Here is a 25764-nt window from a genome sequence, read left to right as displayed (position 1 = left end):
CCTCAAACCTTGCTGTAATGTAAAGTGGTATGGTGGCTAAGTTTGCAGTTTCTTTAAAAATTAAACATATATCTATCTTACCACTTAGGAGTTCCACATCTAGGAATCTATTCAAAAGAAATGACAACATGTCCACACAATGACATGCAGTGAACGTTCACAGCAGCATTATTTCTAATAGCTTTATTTAATTGGCTGCGCCAGGTCTTAGTTGTCAGGGATCTAGTACCCTGACCAGGGATTAAACCCGGACCCCCTGCATTGGTAGCACAAAGTCTTAGCCACTGGACCATCAGGGAAACCCCTCTAAAAGCCTTAAACTAGAAACAGCATAAATGTCCATCAACTGGTGCATGGATAAACAAAGTACGTCATATCCACACAAAGAAATACAACTCAGCAACATAAGGGAACAAACTTTATGCTTGGTGAAAAAAGTCAGATGCAGAAGACTACACAGTGCGTGATTTCATGTGTCTGAAATGTCCAAAAAAGGTAAAATTATAAAGACAGAAAGCACATCAGTGGCTTCCTAGGGCTTGGGGTGGGAGCAGAGATGAAGTGCAAACAAGCAGGAAGAAATTTTTTGGCTGATGGAAATGTTCTTGTGAAGATAGCACATCTTGTTAAATTTGCTAAAAATCATTGAATTGTATATTTGAAGTGAGTGGACTGTATGCCCTGTAAGTTATTAATCAATAAAGCTTTTTTTTTTTTTTTTTAAACCAGCTCCTCGGGGAGGAGAGGGGCATACGGTAAAGGCACCCAAGGCTTCTGAGCATGCCACGGGACTAGATCAGCTTGCTTCTACCAGGCGAGTGTATGACCTTTCCTATTAATAATTTGCAGATTTAGGGTCTTAGCTATATAGTCTTCAAGAACTACTGTAGCACTGAATCGGAGTATGCCTGGTTGAGAATAGGTAAATGGCAAAATTATGCACAGCTGCAACCAAAGGATGCTTTTGTTTGCTTTATAAATTTTGGGTCCTATAACAAGCAGGCCTTCCCAGATATCTCTTTTCCGAGGTATCACATTGCTTTAAGCTAGAGGAAACAGTACCGAATGGCAAATTCCACAGCTTTGTGTCTCAGGCCACGGACAGAAAGCCAGCATGGCTAGAACAGTGAGACAGGAGCTGGAAGCGTGGTGGGCAGAGATCAGGTCATGTAGATTCGTCTGCTCGTTTTGGGAAGGCCCTGAAGGATGGTAAAGAGTTCAGGTTTCTGTAGCAGGCTTGCCTGAGTTCAAATCCCATTGCGCTACATTCTAGCTACGTGATACTGAACAACTTGCTTAACTGCTTCAGTTCTTCCACTTTAAATTGGGGGAGAACAATAGCACTCAAAGGAATGTGAGGACTAAGCGTGCTAATAAAAGTAAGGGCTTTAGAGTAAGCACGTTTTTAAGTGTCCAGCCGGCATTTAAATTAGCAGAATGAGAGGGACGCTCCGCCTGTTGGACGCTCGCAGCCCGCCGCGTTTCCCGGAACGCCTGCAATCACTATAGAAACGGCCACCTACTTCCGGAAGGAGTACGGCGCGCGGCGAGGGTCAATCCCCGCAGTACACATCAGCTCGCTGACCCAAGGGCTGTGGAGGGGTCGGTCTCCGACGCCGTCGATCCCGGCCCGCTGCTTCCCAGGCTGCCGCGGGTGCTGTCGCAGGGCCGCCCGCTTCTGCAGCCGAGTGGTCGCCCGGAGCCAGGTCTTCAGGCTTGGACGCCGAGCTGCGACGGTGCAGCCATGGACTTCTCCAAGTTCCTGGCGGAAGACTTCGACGTGAAGGAGTGGATCAACGCGGCCTTCAGGGCTGGCCCCAAGGAGGCGGCGGCCGGGAAGGCGGACAGCCACGCAGCCACCCTGGTGATGAAGCTGCAGCTGTTCATCCAAGAGGTGAACCACGCCGTGGAGGGTGAGCGGCCGAGCAGAGCTCCCAGACGGGCCCGGGGTCCGCGGGGGTGCACGTAGCGGGCAGTAAATGTCAGCGCCTCGCGTGGAGTGCGAGTGAGCGAGCCCGGGTCCGGTTTCCGCGCAGTCCTCGTGGGGACATCCAGGTCTCAGCCCGCCGCTCGTCTCCCTGCAACACTTGCAGATTTGGGATCTTGGTTTCCACTTCCACCAGTGCTGTCAAGTTACCTTTTAAAACTTCCTGGAGTGAATTTTAAGAATATGAAATAACTAGTCAACTGATCCTTACATTTGGCAAAAAGCATATAGATGGTGTATAGGAAAGACACAAATCGGGAAAACCTTGTTTTAATGGATTTAAAAAAAAATTATTTTGTTACCTGTAGTTGATTTACAATGTTGTGTTAATTTCTACTGTACAGTAAAGTGATTCAGTTATATATGTTATATATATGTATTCAGTAAGCTGAAACTCCAATACTTTGGCATAGAGCTGACTCATTGGAAAAGACCCTGATGCTGGGAAAGAGTGAAGGCGGGAGGAGAAGGGGGCAACAGAGGACGAGATGGTTGGATGGCATCACCGACTCAATGCACATGAGTTAGAGTAAACTCCAGGAGTTGGTGATGGGCAGGTAGGCCTGGCTTGCTGCTTCCATGGGGTTGCAAAGAGTTGGACACGGCTGAGCGACTGAACCAACTGACTGACTGTATATACTTATATATATATATACATTCTTTATCACATTCTTTTCCATTATTGTTTGTCACAGCATATTGAATATAGATCGTTTCCTGTGTTGTACAACAAGTAGGAACTTGTTTATCCCTTCTATATATAATATTCTGCGTCTGCTAACTTCAGACTCCCACTCCATCCTTCCCCCACACCCCTCTTATAGTGATCTCTATGTCAGTGAGGAAGATGGGCTGTCCTGATTGGCGACTTTTTTTTTTTTTCCATTTTTGGCTGTAATGGGGCTTTTTGCTGCGCTTGGACTTTCTGGTGGTAGAGAGTGGGGGGCTGCTCTCTAGTTACTGTTCGTGGTCTTGCTGTGGTGCTTCTCTTGCTTTCGAGCACAGAATCTAGGGTTCACGGGCTCTAGGGTTCACAGGCTCAGTAGTTGTGACACACGAACTTAGTTGCTCTGCAGCATGGGGGATTTTCCTGGACCAGGGATTGAACCAGCGTTCTCTGCATTGGCAGGCGGATTCTTGACCATTGGACCGCCAGGGAAGCCCTAATGGGAGACTTTAAAGTATCGAATTAACTAACCAGAATAGTGAATTATAAAAAAATAATACACACCAGAGTTAATAATAATTTCATGTGTCTGCTATGCACCTGTCAAGAAATGAGCACCGGGGGTGAAAAGTTTATCTTTCTGGAGCTTGCTGCCTTGTGGGGAAGACACATGAACAACTTAATTACAATGAAGGGTGGATTTACTGAGAACAGAAGCTGAGAGCTAGATGAAGGCAGCAACTGTCTCTTGTCTGGGAGGTTCATAAAGTGCTTTCTCTGTGTTAGGCCTTGAAGGAAGGCTTCACAGGGCAAAGATGGGGAAGACATTGTTCATAGTCGCTCAGTTGTGTCTGATTTTGCGAGCCCATGGACTGTATAACCCACAGGCTCCTCTGTCCATGGGATTCTCCAGGCAAGAATACTGCAGTGGGTTGCCATTCCCTTCTCCAGGGGATCTTCCTGACCCAGGGATCAAAGCCAAGTCTGCATTGCAAGCACATTCTTTACTGTCTGAGCTACAGGGAAGTTCGGGGAGGATTTTAATAATAATGATATGATGGCAAATATCTGAGTCCTTGGTATACATCAGGCACTATTTTAAGTGCTTTATATGGACTTTTGTAAAAAGAGTTACTTAATACTTAGTAATCCATGGTCTTTTTAAAACAAATTATTTAAACTTTATTTGGCTGAACAGGGTGTTTAGCTGTGTCATGAGAGGTCTTCAGTCTTCATTATGGCCTGTGGGATCTTTAGTTGTGGCATTCAAACTCTTAGTTGCAGCATGCAGGATCTAGTTACCCGACTAGGGATTGAACATGGGCCCTTTGCATTGGGAGCACAGTCTTAGTAACTGAACCACCAGGCAGTTCCCTTGGATAGCCTTAAGCTATCATAGACACAGCATAAATGTCCATCACCTGGTGAGTGGATAAACAAAATAAAACAACTCAGCAACATAAGGGAACAAGCTTTATCCTTAGTGAAAAAAGCAAGATGCAGAAGACTACATAGTGCATGATTTCATGTCTGAAATGTCCAGAAAAGGTAAATTTTTAGAGATAGAAAGCAGATTAGAGGTTTCCCAGGGCTTGGGGTGGAAGCAGAAATTAAGTGCAAAAGGGCAGGAAGGAATTTTTTGGCTGATGTCAATGTTCTTGTGGAGATAACACACCTTGTTAAGTTTGCCAAAAATCATTGAATTGTATACTTGAAGTGAGTGAATTGTATGCCATGTAAGTTATTCATCAGTAAAGCTGTTTTTAAAAAGCTTCAGCTTGTCAGGGAGGAGAGGAGCATATCATAGAGGCCCCCAGACTTAATGTCCTGCAGTTCTTGGGACAGCCCTATGCAACGAAGAAATGTCCTGGAGAGAATGTTAATAGTGCTACTCCCTCCCCCAGGATGATTATCTTATTTAAACATGGCAGTAATCCTTAGAGGTAGGCACAGTTATTATTCCCATTTTATAGTTGTAGAAACTGCAGCTGAAGGTAGGAACTTGCCCAGCATCGTGTTGCTAATGAATGGGGAGACTGGATTTGAACCCAAGTGACTGGTTTCAGATCCCAGGCTCTCATCCATTATTCTTTACTACCTCTCTGGTATTAATGGGAGAGGGAACACTTGTAGAGGCAGGTGGGTATAAAGAGACCTACCCAGTGCAGAGAAAGGTGAGAAGTTCAAACAGAACTTCATCAATAGCATCAATAAATATTAGTCCTTATTATTATTGGAGGATTACACTTCCATGGGGAGGAATTTCTGTTGGAAATAAGGTAGAAAAGTAGAATAGGATCAAACTGTCAAAGGCCTTTCTGGCCATCCTAAAGGTTTGGTTTTCATCCTATAGGCCAGGGGTCCCCAGCCCCTGGGAACTATTAGGAACTGGGCCATAGGAGGTGAGCGGTGGGCAAGGGAGGGAAGTTTCATCTGTAATTTATAGCCACCTCCCATTGCTCACTTTTACAGGAAGCTCCACTTCCTGCTCAAGGAACTCAATAAGTTCAATGCTCTTGAATCATCCCGAAACCATCCTCTGCCTCACCCATTTCCACCTTCCCAGGTCTGTGGAAATTTTGGTCCCTGGTGCCAAAAATGTTGGGGACCACTTCTGTAGGTAGTGAGAAGCCATAGAAGGTTTAAAGCTTTATTTTTAGGGTCAGCGAGACAAGGTCCCAAGTCTGTGGTGAGAAGAAGTTATTGCAGAGGTTGAAACAGGAGCTGTTGAGGATCCCTAATAGGGAGGATTGATTCATTATTCATTCAATCAACAAATATTTATTGGGCACAAACTCTATTCTTCAGGGTCCAGAGATGCAGTGTTAAACAAGATCCATTCTTAGGTTGGAGATGTTGGCAGGGGCCAGGTCATGCGGGGATTTTACTGGCACATTTAAGAGTCTAGATTTGATTTAAAATGTGTTGGGTGGAAAAGGACTGGAGGATTTTTAAGCAGGACAATGAGATGATTTAAGTCGCTGTTCAGGAGACCATTGCTCTAGACCAGAAGCAAGGTGACCGTGGCTTCACTTGGGTTTCTGGCAATAGAGATGGGGAGAGACGGGCAGCTTGAAGGTATTTTCAAGAGAAAGGGGAGAACTTACTGATGGATTGGAATGAGGAATAAGCGGGGAGAAAATCAAGAATGATGGCAGATTCTTGTGTTCTGATCAAGCATGGATAGAGGTGCCAAACATGCCCCAATGCTCAGGGAATTTGTCGTGAACTTCCAAGCACCCATTGCCTAGATTCTGCAGTGAGCAGTGGCTAGTCTTGCTTTATTGCAAATTTGTCCATCCCTCTATCCATTCATCCATCTTATTTATTGATGTATTTAAAAATAAATTGCAGATATCAGTACACTTCGCCCTTTAAACATTTCATTTAGAACCCTAAACATTATAGAGTTCGATTCTTGTTTATAGCTTTTTTTTTTCACTAGATAAAATTTATGTAACGTGAAGTGGAGGGACCTTGTCTGATCAGTTTGATGGGTTTTGACAGATGTATGCGGCTAGTGTAACTCACCCCCCATCAAGACGTACAAGATTACCATCACCTTAGGTGGTCCCCCAGTCCCCACTCCGATGGAGATTTGGCCCTTACCCTTCCAGAGGCATCCACAGGAAGTGACAATTTTAAAATAGATTCTAGAAAGAACTAAATTTGAGGGTGCTGTGCGGGGTGGGGGGGAGTTCACAGGGAACCGACCAGACCTGAAGAGTGACAGACCTGAAGAGTGACTCAGGTTTAGCAGGCAAGGGGCCGGGCCAGGGCCATAACAGCCTGTTAAAAATCAGGAACCCTCTGTGCTTCGAAGATATCTTTGTGGGTTCTGCCTTTGTTTTGTTAGTCATAAAACTTTACTTAAGGCCGGTGCTGGAGACAGAATGTTGTTTTATGGCAGAGCGGGGTGAACAGGTTCTTGAAGTGTGTTTTCGATGTTAAACTTCCATTCAATGTACCGGTACCAGGAGCAGAAGGCTCTGGACTTCTTTGGTTGATTTCCCGGTGAATTGCTCTTTAAAGGACCAAAGGATTATGCCTTTTCCAGATAAAACATCCTGATCTGCAAGGATTTTCAGGTTTTACTTTACACTTGGAATGTCTGTTAAAAAAAAAAATACAGGTTCCTTGATCTCCTACCAGGATTCCTAAATAAGAATCTCTGGCAGGTGACTCGGGGACCTGCATTGTAACTGCATTCCAGCTGATAACAGTGGTCTGTGGACTGCATTTTGAAAAGACCACGGAAGCAGATTGGGTCCAGACACTTCTTGGCTTCAGCTCTGTGAAATCTTGGGCAAGTTACTTAACCTCTCTGAGCATTAGTTTTCTTTTCTGTAAGAGGCAGCTGCTCATGACTGCTGTGTATGTTAAGTGATGTATGGAAAGCTTGGGGTGCAGAGCTGGCATTCACCAGTGTCAGATTCCTCCCTTCTCCTTCCTGGAAGAGGAAGTTGCATGCGAATTCCTTGCCTGTCCAGTGGTTAGGATTTTTTGCTTTCACTATTGGAGGGGCCTGGGTTCACTGGGAACTAAGATCCTGCAAGCAGTGTGGCGCAACCAAAAAAAAAAAGGAAGTTGCACTTTATTTAATTCAGTGGTGGTGGGTCAGGTTGATGGTTTATCAGGGCCTTCACCATCATCCTGGGGAACATAGGGTCCCAGCAGAGGCCAGCTACCCCCCCCCACCCCCCACCTCCCTGCCCCGCTCAGAAAACTGCGTGGCTTAGGGAAGCCTTAGGGAAGATTTGCTTGTCGTCTAATTTATTCATATTGTTCACCGGTGAGCAGTCCGGTGTTCACCTTTGGTTCTTGGGTTCTCGCTGCAGAAACAAGTCACCAGGCCCTCCAGAACATGCCCAAAGTGCTCCGTGATGTCGAAGCCCTTAAACAGGAGGCGTCTTTTCTGAAAGAACAAATGATTCTTGTCAAGGAGGACATTAAAAAGTTCGAACAGGACACATCTCAGTCGATGCAGGTATTTTGGTTCCTAAGTGTTGACTCTTTGGAAGATGTTTACCTTCCCAGAGGGAGGCCACCCCGCAGAATTCTGCCAAACACTCAAACTACTCTTTTGTTTAGTACTTTTAGCTTATTCATCTTTTAAGCATCACTGAATGTTTAATCATGTGATCCGTGTTGTGCAGAGTACAGAATCCCTTAAGGCAGGACCATATCGTGACACTTATGTTTCGAGTTACTTGCGGAAGGCAGAAAAAATGGAACTGCCACTTCCTTAGTGTCTGAGACCCTCATTTCTCTTTTAGGTGTTGGTAGAAATCGACCAGGTCAAGTCCAGAATGCAGCTTGCCGCAGAATCTCTTCAAGAAGCCGACAAATGGAGCACGTTGAGCGCTGATATCGAGGAGACGTTTAAGACTCAGGTAGGTTTCTTAGTTAGGAGAGGCTGTATTGTTTTGTTGTTAGGCTTCCCTGGTGGCACAGATGGTAAGGAATCTGCCTGCCAAGCAGGAGACTTGGGTTCGATCCCTGGGTTGGGAAGATTCCCCTGGAGAAGGGAATGGCCACCCACTCCAGTATTCTTGCCTGGAGAATCCCATGGACAGAGGAGCCTGGCGGGCTTCAGTCCATGGGGTTGCAGAGAGTCAGACACGACTTAGCAACTGAACAACAACAACAAAGCTAAAAGTTGTATCTTGTTTTTTCTCTTCCCAACCCTCTTGATACTCAGAACTCACTGCCCACAAGACCCAAAGCATCAGGCTGAACTCTCCCAGGCCCTTAAAAAATGGAAGTTCCTATTTCTGCCCAAAGCCACTCTCCATGTGCCCCAGTGCCCCCTCTCTTGGGTTAATGCATCCTTTTCCATGCAGGTATATCTACCTGGAAACCTCAGCGGCCCTTCACTGCCCCCTTCTCCCTGCCCCTCCCCTCTTTCTCTTCTGTCATCTGTTCTTTCTGTCCCTCTGCTGCTGCCTGATCTGGCTTGGTAGTCATTTTGCACCTAGACCATTTCAGCAACCGTCCACTCGCCGCCTTGCCATCAGGGCCCTCCCCGATCCCAGGTTATCCCCCCGACGTTTCCAGGGCATCTTCTGAAGCACAGATTGGCATGTGGCATTTCCCTGTCCCTCACACCCCCAACCCACCCCCATCTTAACCTCTGCCAACTTCCCATTTTCCGTCTGATAAATTCTACGCCCCCTGCAAGCCACAACCTGTCCTTCCCCACAGGGCTCTGGGCAGCCTGTGTTTACAGCTGTTCCTCCGGCCACTCCCTTCAGGTGATTTCAGCCTCTGCCTGCTCCAGACTGTGAACACCCCATCCCTTTTCATGCCTGTTCCCTGTTCCCTGCCTGAGCTGTCCCCCCTCTCCTTTTCTTTACAGGACAGTAGCCTCCGCTTGTCCCTTGAGGCAGTTAAATGTCACCTCCTTTTACAGCTTTCTTTGCTGGCTCCTGGCCTCGCCAATGAGTGGAACTCATGGTCCCCTCCCCTGTGCTCCTGTGACCCTCGAGCCAACCTCTTTTTATTTATTTATCTAGTGGCCACCCCACACGTGATGTGGGGTCTTAGTTCCCTGACCAGGGGTCAGACCCACACCCCCTGCATTGGGAGTGTGCAGTCTTAACAGAACCACCAGCGAAGCCCATGAGCCAGCCTCTTAAAGTGTCTCAGAATCTTTTTCTCCCAAGTCATTCATTGCGCATTCAGGGCCTGCACTGTGACCTTCCTCGTCTTCTTGTCTCAACCATCTTTAAGACGATGGTTAAAGACAGTGTCTGAGGCATCGTGGGCACCTGTTGAACACTGCAATGAAATATGTTTCCTTTCTCTCTTCATTCTTTTTTTTTTATAGTTTTGTATTTATAAACATAACTTATGTGTGTCTTACAAGATTTGGAAAATTGAGAAAAATGCAAGGAAGAAAACAGAATGATCCTATTCCTGTGCCCTAACAGTGTTTTTTTTCCTTTTTTCAATGTCTGTTAGGTATTTTTCTAAGTGTTTGTAAAAATTTACACTTTTGTACTATCTTTTATGGATGTATATATTGTAGGTATATGTTGGGTTGGCCAGAAAGTTCATTTGGGTTTAAACTTTCTGGCCAACCCAATATATACATGTTTCTGTATATTCTAGTGTTTGTGTGGCCTTTTTGTTGTTTTTTTCACCTAATGATAAGTTGTAGATATTTTGCTGTGTAATTAATACTTTTCAAAACATGATTTTTAAAAACATTTAAATTTATTTGCTTACTTTTGGCTGTGCTGGGTCTTTGTTGCTGCTTGGACTTTTCTCTAGTTGCGATGAGTAGGGGCTCCTCTCTAGTTGTGGTGCACGGGCTTCTCATTGCAGTGACTTCTCTCGTTGCAGAGCATGGGCTCTGGAATGTTCAGGCTCCAGTAGTTGTGTCTCTTGGGCCGAGCACTGGCTCAGTAGTTGTGGTTCCTAGGCTTACTTGCTCCATGGCATGTGGGATCTTCCCAGACCAGGAATCGAACCCTTGTCTCCTGCATTGACAGGTGGATTCTTTACCACTGAGCCATCAGGGAAGCCCCTAAATATGATTTTTAATGACTGTACGATATCTCACATGCCATTATGAGTGTCATCATCTATATTTTATTTATTATGGAAGATTTAGGTTCCTTCCAGGTCTTTGTTATTACAACACTAAAATCACATTAATCAATTTTAATTCATTAATATTTCTGTGCCCCTCTGATTTTTTTCCTTAGATTTCTAGAACAGAAAATACTAATTTCTAAGGATGTGAATATTTTTAAGGCTCTTGATGCATATTGCTACTTTGCCCCCCAGAAAAAATATGAATTTAGACAAACTTTTTCCTTGCACCCTTCCCAAAAATAGCAGTTATAATTTTTCAGAAGTTTTTCCAGTTTGTTAGGAAAATGGCACTTCCTTGTTAAATTAATTTGCTTTTACTTGAAGAGTAGTAATACTGAACATGAAGTGTTTATGAGCCATGTTCTCTTCATTGGAGTGTCTTAACATAAATATTACTTACTTTTTCTGCTCTTCTTATAGGACATAGCTGTGATTTCAGCCAAGCTCACAGGTATGCAGAACAGCCTCATGATGCTGGTTGATACACCAGACTACTCAGAAAAATGTGTGCACTTGGAGGCGTTGAAGAACCGGCTGGAGGCCTTGGCCAGCCCCCAGATAGTAGCAGCATTCACATCTCAGTCTATCGGTGAGTGCTGGCTGCTTCCCATCTCTCTGTAAACCCCTTTAAACAGATGAGGCTTTCCATGTCTTCAGCTTTAGAATGTCTTAATTTTGATTAAATTACGTAGATTGGAAGTCAGTCTGTAACTTCATGGTGGTTGCCTTGAACATTCTATATGAACTTTCTCAAAATACAGACAGGTTTGTAGTAATCCACCAGTGAACATATCATCTAGATCCTAGCATTAGCACTTGCCACATTTGCTTTATCACATATCCTTTCATCTACCCACCTCTATCCATCCATCTCATTTTTATCATGCAAGTCAAAGTAAGTTGCAGACATCAGTAGACTTCACTGCTAAACACTTCAGCATTCATATCAACAGCTGGAGTTCAGTGTTAGTTTAGGATCCTTTCTTTTTTTGAGGTAAAGTTTGCATTTAGTGTTAGTTGCTCAGTCATGTCTGACTCTTTGTGACCCCATGGTCTGTACCCCACCAGGTTCCTCTGTTCATGGAGTTCTCCAGGCAAGAATACTGGAGTGAGTAGCCATTCCCTTCTCCAGGGGACCTTCCTGACCCAGGGATTGAACCTGGGTCTCTTAGACTGCAGGTGGATTCCTTACCACCTGAGCCACCAGGGCAACCATTTAGAAAAATGTACAAATCTTAAGCCATTCAGAAAATTGTACAAATCTTGAGTTTTGACCTTTATCAATACCATTATAATACTATGTTATTTTCCAGTGATTTTTTCCAACACATAAGTTTACCTTGCTCTCTCTCTCCATTTCATCCACAAAACTATTGGTTAAATACGAAGCAGCAGTAAAGCTGCTTTCTTACCTTATTGTTGTTTTTGAGTCTCCCAGTTGTGTCTGACTCTTTGCAACCCCATGAACTGCAGCATGCCAGACCTCCCTGTCCCTCACCATCTCCTGGAGCTTGCCCAAGTTCATGTTCATTGTTTCGGTGATGCCTTCCAGCCATCTCCTCCTCTGATGCCCTCTTCTGCTCTTGATCTTTCCCAGCTTTAGAGACTTTTCCCATGAGTCATCTGTTCGCATCAGATGATCAAAATACTGGAGTTTCACCTTCAGCATTAGTCCTTCCAGTGAATATGCAGAGTTGATCTCCCTTAAGATTGACTGGTTTGATCTCTTTGCTGTCCTAGGGACTTTCGGGATTCTTTTCCAGCACCACCAGTTCGAAGGCATCAGTTCTTTGGTGTTCTGCCTTCTTTATAGTCCAGCTCTTATAACCGTACATGACTACTGGGAAGACCATAGCTTTGACTATACAACCTTTGTTGGCAGAGTAATGTCTCTGCTTTTCAACACACAGTCTAGGTTTGTCATAGCTTTCCTGCCAAGAAGCAGTTGTCTTCTGATTTCATGGCTACAGTCACAGTTCGCAGTGATTTTAGAGCCCAAGAAGAGGAAATCTATTACTACTTCTACCTTTTCCCCTTCTATTTGCCATGTAGTAATGGGGTTGGATGCCATGATCTTAGTTTTTTTAATATTTAGTCTTAAGCTGGCTCTTTCACTCTCTTTCTATACCCTTATCAAGAGATTCTTTAGTTTCCTCTTTGCTTTCTGCCATTATAGTAGTATCATCTGCATGTCTGAAGTTGTTGATGTTTCTCCCGTCTATCCTGATTCCAGCTTGTAACTCATCCAGCCAGGCATTTCTCATGATGTGCTCAGCATATAGGTTAAATAAACAGGGTGACAGCATACAGCCCTGTCATACACCTTTCTCAATCTTGAACCAATCTGTTGTTCCATATAGGGTTCTACTGTTCTAACCTTAGCATCTATTTATTGGTATATTGGCAGATTGTAGTCTGTATCCACTGCCCTGCTTCCTGCTCACTTGCTCATACATCACGCAAGTCCTTCTACTCTGGGGTTAATGTTCTCCTAAACCTGTTCTGTTGAAGGTTGCCAACAACCATGTCATCACCAAACCTGAAAGCCTAATATCATTTTATACTTTTCTGTTTCTCATTGTCAATGACACTTAACAATGTTTTCTACTCCCTCCTGCTCTGAAAATGCTTTCATCTTTTGGCTCCTGAGATGTAGCACCAGCTTTATGTATGTGAAGTCTCTCAGTCGTGTCTGAGTCTTTGTGGTCCCATGGACTGTAGCTTGCTTGCCAGGCTTCTCCATCCATGGGATTTTCCAGGCAAGAATACTGGAGTGGGTTGCCATTTCCTTCTCCAGGGGACCTTCCTGACCCAGGGATCGGACCTCGGTCTCCTGCCCTGCAGGCAGACTCTTTACCATCTGAGCCACCAGGGAAGTTTTATGTATATGATGGTACATTTTCAATGATGAAATGAAACCATAAAAGGTTCTGATATATTTTTTCTGTTTTGTTTTTTTTTAAGATTTATTTATTTTTGGCTGCACTGGGTCATCATTGCTGCATGTGGGCTTTCTCTAGTTGTGGTGAGTGGGGTCACCCTTCACTGCGCTGTACAGGCTTCCATTGCAGTGGCTTCTCTTGTTGCAGACAGAGCTCTAGGCACTAGGGCTCAGTAATTGTGGCGTATGGACTTAGTTTCCCAGTGGCATGTGGAATCTTCCTGGAACAGGGATTGAACAAGCGTCCCCTGCATTGATAGGTGAATTCTTAACTACTGGACCACCAGGGAAGTTCAAAATTCACTCTCTTTTAAAAAAATATTATTTTTATATTTCAAATTTAAATCCAAGGTCCTGAGGCTTTCCCCCTATATAGATATTTTTTTTCCAAGAGTTTTAGTTTCATTTAGGTCTTTGATACATTATAAGTTAATTTTTATATTTGGTACAAGGTAAGGGTCCAACTTCTTTCTTTTGCATGTGGATATCCTGTTTTCTGAGCATCATTTTTTCTGAGTGTAGTTGTTAAAAGGTCTCTCCTTTCCCCCAGTGAATGATCTTGAGGTCTTTGTTGAACATCTTTTGACCATGTGTGTGAAGGTTTATTTCTGGGCTCTCTATTCTCTACATATACAGAGGGACATCTCTGTCCTTACGCCAGTACCACATTGTTCTGATTATTGTAGCTTTGTGGTAACTTTTGAAATCATGGATTGCGAACCCACCAACGTTGTCCTTCTTTTTCACGACTGTTTTGGCTTTTTGGAGATCCCTTGAAATTCCATATGAATTTTAGGGTGGATTTTTCTGTTTTTCCAGAGAACACCTTTGAACACCATTTTGGAAGGGATAACTTTGAACCTGTAGGTGGCTTGAGTAGTATTATCATCTTTTTAAAAAATTTTATGTATTTTTTAATTGGTGGAAAGTTGCTTTACAATTTTGTGTTGGTTTCTGCCGTATGAAAACACGAATAAGTCATAATTATATATATATATCCCTCCCTCCCCTTCCCTCATCCTGGCCCTGTAGGTCATCACAGAGCACTAGACTGGGCTTCCTGTGTTATTTGGCAACTTCCCACTATTTATTTTACACATGATAGTGTATCTGTGTTTATGCTGCTTTCTCAATGCATCTCACCTTCACCTTCTCCCATTGGAAATCGTCTAATTCATGAGCACAGTATGCCTTTTCATTTATCTATATCTTTTAAAATTTCTTTCAGTGGTGTTTTTTGACTTTCAGTGTACAAGATTGTTCATTGTTATTGTCTAGAAATGCAGGTGAGTTTTGGTGTGTTGATTTTGTATCCTGCTGCTTTAACTTACTAGTTCTAACAGTGTTGTGTGTGTGTGTGTGTGTGTGTGTGTGTGGTATCTTTAGCACTTTCTATATATGAGATCATATTATCTGCAAACAAAGATATTTTTACTTCTTCCTTTCCTGTTTGAATGCTTTTTATGTCTTCGTCTTACATAATTGTTCTGACTGTAACTTCTAGTACTGAACTGAATAAAAATTGCAAAAGAGGGCATCTTTGTCTCATTCTTGATCTCAGAGGAAAAGTTTGAAATGGTCTTTCATATCAAGTATTATGTTAGTTGGGGGCTTTTCATATATGACCTTTATTATGTTGAGGCTATTTGCTTCTATTCCTAGTTTTTTGAGTGTTTTTAACCAGGAAAAAGTCTTACATTTTATCACATGGCTTTTTTGCATCAGTTGAGATGATCATGTGAACATTTTTCCTTTGTTCTGTTAATGTGGTGTATTACATTTATTGATTTTCATGTGTTGAGCCTTCCTTGCATCCCATAGTAAATCCCACTTGGTCAAGGTATATGATCCTTTTAATATGCTGTTGAATTCAGCTTGCTAATATTTTGTTGAGGATTTTTGCATCTGTATATATCAGGGGTATTGATCTTTTCTTGCAGTGTCTTTGTCTGACTTGGGTGTTAAGGTAATGCTGACCTCATAGAATAGGCAAGGAAGTCTTCAGTGCTCTTCAGTTTGGGGGAGAGTTTGAGAAGCATTAGTATTAATTAAAAACATTTTTTTTTCTTTTTTGCTGAGTCTTTGTTGCTGCACATGGGCTTTCTCTAGCTGTGGTGTGGGCTTTCTCATTGATGTGGCTTCTCTTGTTGCAGAGCATGGCTCTAGAGCATGTGAGCTTCGGTAGCTGTGGCACCGGGTTTAGTTGCCCCGAGGTGTGTGGAATCTTCCTGGACCGGAGATTGAACTTGTGTCCCCTGCATTTGTAGGTGAATTCTTAATCACTGGGCCACCAGGGAAGTCCAAGTGTTAATTCTTAGTTAATCAATGAAGCCATCTGGTATACTTTTCTTTGTTGAGAGGTTTTTTTATTATGGATTCAGTAACTAGTTTTATGTCTATTTAGAGTTTCTATTTCTTCATGATTTAGTCTTGGTACACTGAGTATGTCTAAGAATTTGTTCATTTTACCTGGTTTATCCAATTTGTTATCATATAATTATCCATAGTACTTTATTATAATTCTGTTAACTTTAGTAAAATTGGTAGTGATGTCCTCTCTTTCATTTCTGATTTTATTTATTTGAGTCCTCTTCCTTTTCCTTAGTGAACCTAAGTAAAGGTATATCAATTTTGTTTTCAAAGACTTTTTTTCAACCCTTTATTTTGTTGATTTTAATGTTTTGTTTCTGGTATTCTCTGTTTTACTTATTTTTGCTCTTTATTATTTCTTCCCTTTTACTAACTTTGGGTTTAGCTTTTTTCCCCCTAGTTTTGATAGATGTAGAGTTTAGGTTGTTGATTTGAGATCTTCTTTTTTAATGTAAGCATGTACAGCTATAAATTAGCTCTTACGATTGCTTTTGTGGCATCTCATAAGTTTTGGTGTGTTAGGTTTTTGTTTTCATTTGTCATTTTTTAATTTCTCTTGTAGTATCTTTGTGACTCATTTGTTGTTTTGGAGTCCACATTATTTGTGAATTTTTCAGTTTTCCTTCTTTAGTTGATTTTCAGTTTTATTCCATTGTGGTCGGAAGTCTTTAGAAATTTATTAAGACTTGTTTTGTGACCTGTGATATGGTCTGTCCTGGAGAATGTTTTATGAGTACTTCAGAATGTGTCAGACACGACTGAAGCGACTTAGCAGCAGCAGCAGAATGTGTATTCTGCCATTGTTGGATGGAGTGTTCTGTATTGTTTGTTAGGCCTAAGTGGCCTGTGACTGGTCTAATTGTTTAAGTCCCTGCTTCTTTATCTTCTCTCTGTTGTCTTGATGTGCTCTCTGAATGCACCTTCTGCAGGCTCTGTTCCTTTTCTTTTTTACCCCTTTTGCAAAGGTCACATGGTGGAATTTTTTTGTTTGTATTTGTTTCTATTTATTCATATTTGTATGTGGGTGCTTTTTTTCTGGGCCCACTGTTTACTGAAAAAGAATGAGCATGGAAACCTCTCCTTGTTTCGCTGTCCTTTGGTCACTTAGTTGTGTCCAACTCTTTGCAACACCATGGACTACAGCACACCAGGCTTCCCTGTCCTTCACTATCTCCCGGAGTTTGTTTAAACTCATGTCCAGGGGACTTCCCTGGTGGTCCAGTGGTTGAGAATCTGGCTTGCTCTGCAGGGGACATGGGTTCAATCTCTGGTTGAGGAACTAAGATCCCACATGCTGTGGAGCCATTAAATTAAGCCCATGGGCCACAACTAAGACCTGATGCAGCCAAATAAATAAATAAAATAAAAAAAAATAAACTCATGTCCATTGAGTCAATGATGCCATCTAACCATCTCATCCTCTGTCACACCCTTCTCCTCTTGCCCTCAGTCTTTCCCAGCATCAGGGTCTTTTCCAATGAGTCAGCTGTTTGCATCAGGTGGCCGAAGTATTGCAGCTTCAGCTTCAGCATCAGTCCTTCCAATGAATATTCAGGGTTAATTTCCTTTGGGATTGACTAGTTTGATCTTGGAGTCCAAGCGACTCTCAAGGGTCTTTTCCGGCACCACAGTTTGAAAGCATCAATTCTTTGGCATTCACCCTTCTTTATGGTCCAACTTTCTCATCTGTACATGATTACTGGAAAAACCATAGACTTGACTAGGTGGACCTTTGTTGGCAAACTGATGTCTCTGCTTTTTAATACGCTGTCTAGGTTTGTCATAGCTTTTCTTCCAAGGATCAAGCCTCCTTGTTTACCTGGACTTAATTGAAAGCTTTCCTCTTGCCCTTGATTTAAAGGCTACATTCTCTGTTGTGCTCTTCAGTTGCCCAAAGAGAATGGATTCAGGACTCTTCTCCAGCCTCTTCATTCCATGTCGTCCCCATTTGTCAGCTCTTTATTTTGCATCTTCTCTTCATTAGCATGATTCCAGGACTAGAGCTGGACCTTTGGAAAATCACCATCTGGCAGTTTTATTCCTCCGGTTTTCTGGTGAATTTGTTGCAGTTGTAGACCATGGAGCTCACTTGTGTGCTTGGGGTATGCATCCATTTGATAGGGGATTAGGGAAGTAGGAGTGGGGACGGGGGCTCCATGAATTTTAAGTTTTTTTCCTTTCCTTCTGTGTGAATTGGCTACTTGGTGCTGGAATCAGGTTTGAAGAATGCCCTGTGGGTCAGGATCATGGGCTTTGGTTTTGGTTTTGGAGTAAGCTGTATTTGACAGCTTTCATTCACAAATCTGAATCAGACTTGATTCTAGATTCTGCTCTTTGTAAGCAGGATGCTGATTCAGAAGGGGGAAATGGGTCCTGAGGCTGCCCCACTGCCGAGCTGGGGTGGAAGCAGACCCTCCCCTGCCTCCCAGGCCTCCTTGGCCCTTGGTCTCTACCTTTCCATTGTGGTGCCCCATGCTAATGTCCAGGTTCTCCCAGCATACCCACTCATCGGCCAAAATGACTGAATATCTGATTGGTATTCTTTGAAGTGTGTAGTATGGATGTTTTCCTGGCGTCAACACAGATGGATGAAACTGTTTTTCTTTGGTGGTTAATTTTGATGAGCACTGGGAAGGGTTTTTTCCTGCCACAAAATTAATATGCTCTTTAATCAATTATCTTTCCAAGAAGGCTAGGGTGCTTCTTTATCTAACAATTTTTAAAGGGAAATCTGATAAATTAGTATATCCCCTACACAATATCCACAATCGTCAAGTATACATGCCTCATTCATTTTATACAACTAGTGGATTCAGTTCATAAATTGAAGCAACTTTTTGGAGCCTAATTTTACATATAGCAGGGATATTCATTTATCTAAGTGATCTTATGAAAATAATAAGCATTTTAAAAGCACATAGTCATTTTTAAACTCATGGAGTCCTGCCCCTTACAGTGAGAACTACTGGCTAGTCTCTGGAGTTTAGCTGAGTTAAATCCGCAGTGGTTGCTGTTACAGCTTTTCCTTCTCAGCTGCTTATTGGACTTAGCAGAAATGGAGGAAAACAGAACAGATATAAAGAGGTTTTTTGCACCTGTTAGCTCAGGGTTTTTTCCCCCATTCCTTCTTTTAAATTTTATTCTAAGGCTGTGGCATCTGTGTTTTGACCAGAAGGGGGCAGATGGCAGCCAGAGATGCTGCGTTCATGGGAGGCTGCTGAAATTGTATCTCTTGTTTTTTTATCAGTAGGCTTGGAACCAAGTGTTGTGTTTAGCACTTCCTCTGCCCTTAGGGAAAAATGTAAGAAAGTACTTGATATTAGACCCAAAGGGTCCATTGCTATCTGTTGAATGCTGGTGTTTACCAGATAATTTTCTTATTCCTCAAACCATTAAATATATGAACGTGTAGGAGTTTAGTTTGTTTGTTTACTTCCCATCTGAGTAATCGGAGTAGGAATTTTCAAAGGGATTACTAACTTGTAAATAGTGTTTAAAATATTAATTACGTGAGGAATGGCAGGGAATACAAAAATGAAAAAGATTGCTATCCTTCACGGACTTTACACCTTGGTTGAGGGTGAGGCTGGGAGAAAACAAGTACACAGATAATTTTATTACAGAATGGAATGTGAAAACTGCCTTAGGCCTCCCCAGGATGAAGGAAAATCGAGGAAGCTTTTATGAAAGAGCTAGTATATGCGCAGAACCTTGAAAGAGATGAATTAAAAAATTTTTAAATTGCTTCTGATTATAAAATAATACATGTGCAAGTTACTGAAATTTGAAAAAAATGGAGAAAAGTATAAAAAAGGAAATGATATACCAGTAAACTCACCACCCAGAGGTGACTGCTAGTATTTTTCTTAAATTAAAAAAGTTTTTTAAAATTAATTAATTTTTTGGCTGTGCCCTGTGGCATGTGGGATCTTAGTTCCTTGACCAGGGATCAAACTTTCACCTCCTGCATTGGAAGCACAAAGCCTTAACCACTGAATCACCAGGGAAGTCCCTTTATTATTATTACTTTAAAATTTTTTGACCGTTAGTAGTTTTTCCAGTTTTATTTCCTTTGTATATATATATCTTTTAAGGAAAATACATGCATTGAGTATAGGCAATTTTGCATCTTTTTTGCTCCCTTTAGCAATATAGCATGAACATATTCTCACAGATATAGGGATTTGATAGGTGAAGAAAAGCATTTAGGGCAGAAGGAATAATGTATATTTGGATGGTATAGAAAGAAGAAAATTCAGGGTCTGTTTTGGGAATAATAATTAACCCATTTTAGTGGAATGAACATTGGGAAATGGTCAAAGGTGAGGCTGGAAAGGAAGGTGGGGACAGAGCATAGTTTGCCTTGAACAAATTAAGGAGTTTCTATTGAGGGAATGATTTCATTGCTGCTGACAATTTACTAGTCTGCTGAGGAATGTGGCAAGAATAGAAGGACTGTAGACTTTGGAGATGGGCAGAGCTAGTTTCAAATCTTTGGGGTGCCGCATATTAGCAGAGACCTCCACTTCCTGCTCAGTGAAATGAGCGTAGAATACGCACTATGTTCTTGGGAGGATTAAACAAGACAAGTGTGCAGCTCCTGATCCAGAGAAGGCCTCCAGGGAATATTGCTTCCTCTTTCTCCGGAACCTCTCATTCAAGACTTGTAGCCCTTATAACCGCCTAAAGGGAATAATTCCTAAGAGGCCAGTAAAGAACTCCTGAACACTCTCTTAGAATGAGAGCTGCATCATTTCCAAAAAGCCATACAGCTCAGCAGATTTAACTAAACTGTCAATACAATTTGGAAGTCCAGACCTACACATGAGTTAGTTGGGGTTTTTTCTTGATTTTGGGTTTCCCTGGTGGCTAGGACGGTACAGAATGTGCCTGCAATGCTGGAGACCTGGGTTCGACCCCCGGGTCAGGAAGATCCCCTGGAGAAGGGAATGGCAACCCACCCTAGTATTCTTGCCTGGAGAACTCCACGGACAGAGGAGCCTGGCGGGCTCCATAGGGTCGCAGAGAGGTAGACACGACTGAGTGACTAACACTTTCACTTCCACTTTCTTGAATTTAGTTAAGTGTTTTTCCATCATCTGCAGTGCTGAAAAGTTAAGTAGTACCAAAAGGTCTAAAAGGGGAAAGTAACATCTTTCTCTACCTAGTCCTTACCCAAGAAGGCCACCACTTTTAGAGCTGTTTTTCTGTGGTCTTTTACTTTATCTTTCTGCATGATAAATATATTAGTTTATTTCTTCATGTTTCAATTTTTTAGGCATTGTCTGTTGACTTCTGTTGTTCCAGCTAAGGATTTAGCTTTCATACCACTCCTCTTTCTCTTCCCCATTATCCTCCTGTCTCCTTATTTTAATTGAATCAGTAAACAATATTTGTATTATCACAACTTTATAGATCATTAATTTTTGCTGAGTCAAGCCCAGGTAATTTCAGCTGTGATTTCGTTCCCTTTCCTGTTCAGCTTCATGTTTATCCTGAAGTTTCTGATCACCTTTTTATCCCTTTCTCATTCTTCCAGCTCTCCGTACTCCCTGGTTTTTTCCAAATGCGTTCTTGGGGGTAACACTTTGTTCCAAGTACCACATGTTCGCCAGAGACCTTCCTTTGGAATGCGGTTTCATACAGCTGGATGTACGCTCCCGGGATTCTTCACTGGTGCTCAGATTTAAAGTCTTATTTCTGTCAGTCGTCATTCTGGACAAGTCACAGTAGTTAGATGGTGTCTCAGGAACCTGGCCAAGACATGTCTGGGCCCTTCTAGTTGTGTGATCTTGACAAACTTATTTATTTTGGTGTCCCCTTACCTCATAGGGTTGCCCCGAGGTTATAAGTGAGCTTGCATAAATGGAGAAGCTTTGGGAGTTCTGTGAATGAAAAGTGGACTAGCTTACCCCTAGTGACTTTGTTTCGGTGTTGCTACCTACTCTACGTTTCGAAGGCCTCAGATATTATCATTGCTGCTGTTTATATTTGCCTGTACATTTAACCAGGTATTCTCTTTCTGCAGGAAAAATGAGCATCAGAGAGTGGGAGAAGTGAAGGGCAGCTCTCAGCACATGCCTGGAAGGGTGGTGCTTGCTGTCTACACCTAGACAGAAACGGGGGTGGGGTGGGGTAAGTTGTACAGACTGATATATTGGGGGAACTATTTTAGGAAGAGATTTAAGAGCATTTTTCTATATATTTATTTTATTTAACATATAATTATGACATATAGCCTATGTGCAGCGTATTTTCTTAAGTCTAAATAAAATGCAAAATCATATGCAGGATAAATGAATTTTGGGGGACTCTTCATTTTTTAATGTCAAGGCCCAGGATGCTTCCTATTGGTGCCATAAGGTTTTTATACTGTTTATAATTAAAAGTCAGTTATTGATATGAAATGGTAACCCATTGGCTGTTTATTATTACACTTTGGGTACGTGAGGTAGAGACTTGGGGACCGCGTGAATATCTTTTTCACATGATACCTGTATCAGTTTGAGATTCTCTTGGTGTCAAGTGATGGAAACCTATTTCAAAATGGCTTAAAGGAAAAAGAGATTGTATTGATTTATGGAACTGAGAAGTTCAGGGATAAACTTGCTGAAGGCCTGACTTGATTCAGGAGCACAAGCTATGTCTTTAGAACCCAGAGTCTCTCTCTTGCCATTTCTTGGCTCTGTCTTCCTATGTGTTGGTTTTACTTGCAGGCACATTCTTTGTGTGGTTGCCATTGCAGTTCTAATCTTCCTTTCTGGCAGTTCAAGAAGGGGTGTCAGGATTAATCTTGATTTTATTTCATGTGCAGCTTTGGCACCTCTGAATCAGTTACTTTGATCATGTGGACTCAAGACTCTGCACTTGATCTTAGCCAAAAGGCTGAGAAGCGATAGGACTCAACACTCTGGTTGACCAGGCCTGGGTATCATCCCAGAGCTGTGGGTGGAGTTGTTCCACTGAAAACATTTAAATCTTAGGAGAATGGGAGGCAGGGATATGGTTCCCCAGAGGAAGACCATAGTTCTTTTTTTTTTTTTAATGAATTGATTTATTTTAATTGGAGGCTAATTTCTTTACAATATTGTAATGGATTTTGCCGTACATTGACATGAATCAGCCACGGATGTACATGTGTCCCCCATCCTCAACTCCCCTCCCATCTCCCTCCTCATCCCATCCCTCAGGGTCGTCCCAGTGCACCAGCCCTGAGCACCCTGTCTCATGCATTGAACCTGAATGGGTGATCTGTTTCACTTATGATAATATACATGTTTCAATGCTATTCTCTCAAATCATCCCTCCCTCGCCTTCTCCCACAGAGTCCAAAAGTCTATTCTTTATCTCTGTGTCTCTTTTGCTGTCTCACATATAGGGTCATCATTACCATGTTTCTAAACTCCATATATATGTGTTAATATACTGTATTGGTGTTTTTCTTTCTGAGTTACTTCACTCTTTATAATAGACTCTGGTTTCATGTACCTCATTAGAGCTGATCCAAATGCATTCTTTTTAATAGCTGAATAATATTCCATTGTGTATATGTGCCACAGCTTTCTTATCCATTCATCTGCTGATGGACTTCTAGGTTGCTTCCATGTCCTGGCTGTTGTAAACAGTGCTGTGATGAACATTGGGGTACACGTGTCTCTTTCAATTCTGGTTTCCTTGGTGTGTATGACCAGCAGTGGGATTGCTGGGTTGTATGGCAGTTCTATTTCCAGTTTTTTAAGGAATCTCCACACTGTTCTTCATAGTGGCTGTCAAAATATGCATAGAAACAAATGAAAACATGACAACTCAAAACCTATGGGATTCAGTAAAAGTAGTGCTAAGGGGAAGGTTCATAGCAATACAAGCTTACCTCAAGAAACAAGAGAAAAATCAAATAAATAACCTAACTTTACACCTAAAGCAACTAGAAGAAGAAGAAATGAAAAACCTTAGGGTTAATGGAAGGAAAGCAATCATAAAAATTAGGACAGAAATAAATGACAAAGAAACAAAGGAGACTGTAGCAAAAATCAACAAAACTAAAAGCTGGTTCTTTGAGAAGAAATAGACAAACCATTAGCCAAACTCATCAAGAAAAAAGTGAGAAGAATCAAATCAACAAAATTAGAAATGAAAATGGAGAAACCACAACAGACTACACAGAAATACAAAGGATCATAAGAGACTACCATCACCAACTATATGACAATAAAATAAACAACTTGGAAAAAATGGATGAATTTTTAGAAAAGTATAACCTTCCAAAAGTTAACCAGGAAGAAATAGAAAAATCATAACAGACCCATCACAAGCACAGAAATCAAAATTGTAATAAAAAATCTTCCAACAAACAAAAGCCCAGGACCAGGTGGCTTCACAGGTGAATTCTACCAAAAATTTAGAGAACTAACACCTATTCAACTCAAACTCTTCCAGAAAATTTCAGAGGAAGGTAAACTGCCAAACTCATTCAGTGAGGACACTATCACTTAATTCGAAAACCAGGCAAAGATGCCACAAAAAAAGATAACTACAGGCCAATATCACTGATGAACATAGACTATAAAATCCTCAATAAAATTCTAGCGAACAGAATCCAACAATATATTAAAAAGATCATACATCATGAGCAAGTGGGCTTTATCCAAGGGATGCAAGGATTCTTTGATTCTTCAATATTTGCAAATCAATCAATGTCATACAACACATTAAAAAATTGAAAGATAAAAGCCATATGATTATCTCAATAGATGCAGAGAAAGCCTTTGACAAAATTCAACATCCGTTTATGATAAAAAAAAAAAAACCCTTCAGAAAGCAGGCATAGAGGGAACATACCTCAGCATAATAAAAGCCATATATGATAAACCCACAGCAAACATTATCCTCAGTGATGAAAAATTGAAAGCATTTCCTCTAAAGTCAGGAACAAGACAAGGGTGCCCACTCTCACCACTGCTATTCAACATAGTTTTGAAAGTTTTAGCCACAACAATCAGAGAAGAAAAAGAAATAAAAGGAATCCAGATTGGAAAAGAGGAAGTAAAACTCTCACTGTTTGCAGATGACGTGATCCTCTACATAGAAAACCCTAAAGACACCACCAGAAAATTACTAGAGCTAATCAATGAATATAGTAAAGTTGCAGGTTATAAAATCAATACACAGAAATCCCTTGCATTCCTATACACTAACAATGAGAAAACAGAAAGAGAAATTAAGGAAACAGTTCCATTTACCATTGCAACAAAAAGAATAAAATACTTAGGAATAAATCTACCTAAAGAAACAAAAGACCTATATATAGAAAACTATAGGACACTGATGAAAGAAATCAAAGATGACACAAATAGATGGAGAATATACCATGTTCATGGATTGAAAGAATCAATATAGTGAAAATGAGTATATTACCCATTGAATCTGTAGATTCAGTGCAATCCCTATCAAGCTTCCAATGGTATTTTTCACAGAACTAGAACAAGTAATTTCATAGTTTGTGTGGAAATACAAAAAACCTCAAATAGCCAAAGCAATCTTGAGGAAGAAGAGTGAAACTGGAGGGATCAACCTGCCTGACTTAAGGCTGTACTACAAAGCCACAGTCATCAAGACAGTATGGTACTGGCACAAAGACAGAAATATAGATCAATGGAACAAAATAGAAAGCCCAGAGATAAATCCATGCACCTATGGACAGCTTATCTTTGACAAAGGAGGCAAGAATATACAGTGGAGAAAAGACAATCTCTTTAACAAGTGGTGCTGGGGAAACTGGTCAACCACTTGTAAAAGAATGAAACTAGAACACTTTCTAACACCATACACAAAAATAAACTCAAAATGGATTGAAGATCTAAATGTAAGACCTGAAACTATAAACTCCTAGAAGAAAACATAGGTAAAACATTCTCTGACATAAATCCCAGCAGGATCCTCTATGACCCACCTCCCAGAGTAATGGAAATAAAAGCAAAAATAAACAAATGGGATATAATTAAAAGCTTTTGCACAATGAAGGAAACTACAAGCAAGCTGAAAAGACAGCCTTCAAAATGGGAGAAAATAATAGCAAATGAAGCAACTGACAAAGAACTAATCTCAAAAATAAACAAGCAGCTCATGTAGCTCAATACCAGAATAATAAACGACCCAATCAAAAAATGGGTCAAAGAACTAAACAGACATTTCTCCAAA

The 25764-nt window shown here is 41.5% G+C and overlaps 1 protein-coding gene across 2 annotated transcripts in view; it reads left to right on the top strand.

Annotated features, from left to right (window-relative positions):
• Nucleotides 1-1564: 1564 nt before the first annotated feature.
• The window catches only part of COG7 (component of oligomeric golgi complex 7), an 88511-nt gene continuing 64311 nt past the window's right edge, over nucleotides 1565-25764 (top strand). For both annotated transcript variants that reach the window (XM_065924499.1, XM_065924498.1), the window contains exons 1-4: nucleotides 1565-1913; nucleotides 7493-7641; nucleotides 7931-8047; nucleotides 10677-10845. In XM_065924499.1, coding sequence (XP_065780571.1) covers nucleotides 1745-1913; nucleotides 7493-7641; nucleotides 7931-8047; nucleotides 10677-10845 — 604 coding nt within the window. In that variant the 5' untranslated portion in view covers nucleotides 1565-1744. The remainder of the gene's footprint in view (nucleotides 1914-7492; nucleotides 7642-7930; nucleotides 8048-10676; nucleotides 10846-25764) is intronic.

This window comes from Muntiacus reevesi, chromosome 2, assembly GCF_963930625.1.
Source record: "Muntiacus reevesi chromosome 2, mMunRee1.1, whole genome shotgun sequence".
NCBI classification, from domain to species: Eukaryota; Metazoa; Chordata; class Mammalia; order Artiodactyla; family Cervidae; genus Muntiacus; species Muntiacus reevesi.
The sequence above is the reverse complement of the archived record's forward strand: the minus strand, read 5'-3'. Positions and strand labels throughout refer to the sequence as shown.